The 4,323-nt window shown below is 45.1% G+C and overlaps 1 protein-coding gene across 2 annotated transcripts in view; it reads right to left on the bottom strand.

Annotated features, from left to right (window-relative positions):
• The window catches only part of CLSPN (claspin), a 36,144-nt gene extending 32,102 nt beyond the window's left edge, over positions 1 to 4,042 (bottom strand). For both annotated transcript variants that reach the window (XM_008069186.2, XM_008069187.2), the window contains exon 1: positions 4,019 to 4,042. In XM_008069186.2, the coding sequence (XP_008067377.1) occupies positions 4,019 to 4,042 (24 nt within the window). The remainder of the gene's footprint in view (positions 1 to 4,018) is intronic.
• Between the last annotated feature and the right edge of the window lie 281 nt (positions 4,043 to 4,323).

The raw sequence follows: 4,323 nt of genomic DNA, 5'->3' as shown, positions 1-4,323 counted from the left end.
GTTCCAGATATAAGGAAGGCTGAGGCGGAAGGATCGCTGGAGCCCAGCAGGTCGAGGCTGCGGTGGCCAGGAGCGTGCCACTGCACTCCAGTCTGGGTGACAGAGACTCCAACTCAAAAAAAAAGAAAGAAAAGAAAAAAAAAAAGAAAGAAACAGCTCTTTGAGTAATGGTAAAAAAAGAGAAAAGTGGGAGGCTGAGGTGAGAGGATTGCCTGAGCCCGCGGGTTCGAGACCCGCCTGGGCAACTTGGCGAGACCTCATCTCTACAATAAATCAAAAAATTAGTTGGGCGTGGTAGTGCGCGCCTATAGTTCCAGCTGGAAGGCTGAGGCGGAAGGATCGCTGGAGCCCAGCAGGTGGAGGCTGCAGTGGCCGGGAGGGGCCACTGCACTCCAGTCTGAGCGACAGAGTGAGACTCCAACTCAAAAAAAAAAAAAAAGAGAAAAGAATCAAGCATTTATTATGTTTTTTTCTGTGTGAACTACTCCTCAATATATCCAAATGACTGATGAAGGGAAGTTTCTTTGTAAGGAAATATCCTAGTTAATCAATGAAAAAAATTGTAAAATTCAATTACCACAATTTTAGTAATAACAGACCTAGGCAATCATCATTAATAGCTGTTAACATCACCAAAAGTTAACCACATACTATGCAACCTAATAGAAGTACACAACACTACCTATAAAGTATTCTTGCCAGAACAATTAAATCTGAATCTGATCAAGTCTCTAGATCTAACTACCCATTTATAGGAAATATTGGAAACAGGAGAACATGTCGAACAACAACACAGAGGTGCAATCTAAATATAGGAAACTCCACAGGTCAAACTGAGTGGTTTATTTAACAATAAATTTCAAGGAAAAGAGAGAGGGAGAAGGCCCTATAGACTTAAAACAGTTAATACACAAGCCAGGCTCGGTGGCTCAGCCTGTAATCCCGTGCCTTTGGGAGGCTGAGGTGAGTGGATTGCCTGAGACCGTGGGTTCGAGACCCGCCTGGGCAGCGAGACCTCATCTCTACGATAAATAAAAAAAATCAGCCGGGCATGGTAGCACATGCCTGTAATTCTGGCTACTTGGAAGGTTGAGGCAGAAGGATCGCTGGAGCCCAGCAGGTCGAGGCTGCGGTGACCGGGAACGGCCACTGCACTCCAGTCTGGGCGACAGAGTGAGACTCCAACTCAAAAAAAAAAAAAAAAGTTAATACACACGAGGCTTATAATATAAAAATATATCTCTCAACAACTGCAATATCCAGACTTTGGATGCTGACTCAAACAAAAACTAAAAATATGTTTAAAACAATTACAATAAAGTGCCATGTAAAAATATATGTATCAAAAAAATCTAAACACTGACTACATATTATTTAGGCATGGTAATAATATTGAGTTTTTTGTTTTTTGGTTTTTTTTGGCTAGACTGTATCTTTTAGAAATGCAAAAATCTTTTGATATATTTGTGGGCTGGGTGTGGTGTCTTATTCCTATAATTCCAGCACTTTGGGAGGCTAAGTCAGGAAGACTGCTTGAGTCCAGGAGTTTGAGACCAGCCTGGGCAACATAGCAAGATCTCATTTCTACAAAAATCAACAAATTAGCCAGGAATGGTGGCACACGCCTATAGGTCCCTACTACTCAGGAGGCTGAGGTGGGAGGATTGCCTGAGCCCAGGAGGTTAAGGTTACAGTAAGCTGTGATCATGCCACCACTGTACTCCAGCCTGGGCAGCAGAGTGAGAGAGTCTGATTCAAAAAAAAAAAAAAATAGAAATAAGAAAAATACTTGTGAATGAAATGATATAATAATATGATGTTTGGAATTTTCTTCCAAATAATACCAGGAAGGGGAAAAATAGGTAGAGGTACAAATAAAACAAGATTGGCCATGATTTGATCATATAGGTGGAGCATCCGTAATCTGAAAATCCAAAATGCTCCCAAATCCAAAACTTTTGAGTGCCAACAAGACACCACTAGTGGAAAATTTAACACCTGACCTCATGTCATGAGTCACAAACTCTGTTTCATGAACAAAATTATTTAAAATATTGTATAAAATTACATTCAGGCTATATGTATAAGGAATATGAAATATACTTGAATTTTGTGTTTAGACCTGGGTCCCTTCCCCAAGATATCTCATTATGTATATGCAAATGTACCAAAATCCACAAAGAACCAACATACTTCTGGTTCAAAGCATTTTAGATAAAGGATACTCAACCTTTTGTTGAAGTTAGGTGATGCATTCATTATACCAGTCTTTCTATGTTTGTATAGGTTTGGAAATTTCTAAATAAGATGTTTTTAAAAGCCAAAAGTAAAAATCTAAGGGGAAGGAGTGCGTTAGGAGACTTGATCAATTAATGACCAAGCTGACTCTAGATGCCAGGTCTCCTACCTTCTTTGTGTTCTCAGGGCTCTGAATCAACTTATTAATAAGGGGAAGATATTACCCATCTATAATGTAACAGGGCACAAGGTATCACTCTAGAAGTTTCTCAAAACAGTATTAAATTGATTTGAATGATGGATACAACTATTACTATTACTATTATTATTATTTAGAGACAGGGGCTCACTCTGTTGCCCAGGCTGGAGTACAGTAGTGCAATCTAGCTCACTGCACCATCGATGGGTTCAAGTGATCCTCCTGACTCAGTCTCTCAACAGCTGGGACTACAGGAGCCTGCCATCACACCTGGCTGAATATTTTATTTTTTGTAGAGATGGTGTCTTGCTTTGTTACCCAGGCTGGCCTCAAGCGATCCTTCAACCTCTGCCTCTTAAAGTGCTGGGATTACGTGAGCCATCATGCCTGGCAGAAGGCTTCATACAATTACTAAAATAATAATCAAAGAAAACATGTACTAAGGAATCATTGAGAATTACATACATACTGATGATCTTCCAAATGATCCAAAACAGTAAGATTATTAGTTCTGATTGTGGATGTGTAAGCCAAATTTAGGTAACCCCACAGCTCAAAACTGGCGGCACCCTTCATCACAATTCTATTCTAGGCATTGTGCGGCAGTATTGGCATCGTCATCAAAGGGCAGAACCAGGAACAGGGTGGCAAAAAACTCAACAATCAAGATAAGTAATATCTTAATGCAATTTTTTAAAAAAAGCAAACCAACTATGGCTCATGAGGTCAGCCACCTGCTTCTGTAATCTAGTTTCACTGGAACCAAGGCTAGGATTAGGGTGGGATGAGTGAGGTGGGGTGGTGCAAGCGCAGAGTCGGATCTTGTCTTTATCTAAAAGTTTGATATTTTGTTCAATATCAAATCATACAATTTTTGCATTAATTTTTTTTTTTTTTTTTTAAATCGCATCAAAATGATTTCCATTTGATTACGGAGTTTTTTGGCACCCCTTTAAATTTTGTTCCCAAGGCGAGAGGTAGGTCCTGGGCCCAGAAAGGACACGAGTCTGGAAACAGATGTGTTTTCCTTCCAGATGTGTTTTCTATGCCCAATTTCACCAGTGAGCTGCCAGCACCGGCTAGGAAACTGACTGTTGCCTCCCCACTCGGGTCCTCGTCGGAAAACGCAAAGGGCCAAAGCACGGCGACGTCAAAGGCCTCTTCCAGGTCACATTTCGAACTCAAACACTACCGCCCTCTATTTGCAGAGAATCCGGTTCCGCGTTGGGGCGCTCTAACAGGAGGAGCTTCCGCGTCAGGAAACGCGCCAAAGGGGAGGGTGGACGGCAGGGCCAGGTTGTGGAGGGGCCCGGCAGCCGGCGGCGCGCGCCGCGCAAACCCGGCGCACCACCGCCACCAGGGCGAAGAGCGGGAAGCCGGGCGGCTGGACCGGTCGGGACGGGACGGGAGGCCGGAGCCCACATGCCCGCCGACTCGCAGGGCCGCCGGAGCCCGCGCGGGGAACGCCGGGAGGCGTAGTCCTCCCCGTCCGGGCGCTCCTGCTCTGCCCGGCCCACCACAGCGCCACCGCGCCAGGCCTCGCATCCCCGGTGGGAGCGGGAAGTACGTGCATAAACTCACCGCGGAACCCACTTTGCCTGTCATGATTCCTGCCTCTCCGGCGCCCGGCTTGGAACCAAGAAGTCTCCGGTTCCCTCAGACAGGGAACCTCTCTGCTCCCGCCGTCTCCAGCCCGGCAGCACTGTTCGAGCTTTCGCGCCCAGCCGGAGTGAAGGCTCCACCTCCATGAGTTTCACCAATCCAGAGGAGACTTTTCAGGAAGGCCCCGCCTCTCCATCAGGCCAACCAATCACGAAGCGCCTCTGGTCGCCCTACGAGTATAATTTGGGTCAGGTTGGCGGGTCGCAGCAGCTTCTGTCAGCTGA

Source organism: Carlito syrichta, unplaced genomic scaffold (assembly GCF_000164805.1).
Source record: "Carlito syrichta isolate Samal-C Ts95f unplaced genomic scaffold, Tarsius_syrichta-2.0.1 Scaffold311852, whole genome shotgun sequence".
Taxonomy (NCBI): domain Eukaryota; kingdom Metazoa; phylum Chordata; class Mammalia; order Primates; family Tarsiidae; genus Carlito; species Carlito syrichta.
Note: the sequence above shows the minus strand (reverse complement) of the source record. Positions and strands in the feature narration are given on the sequence as shown.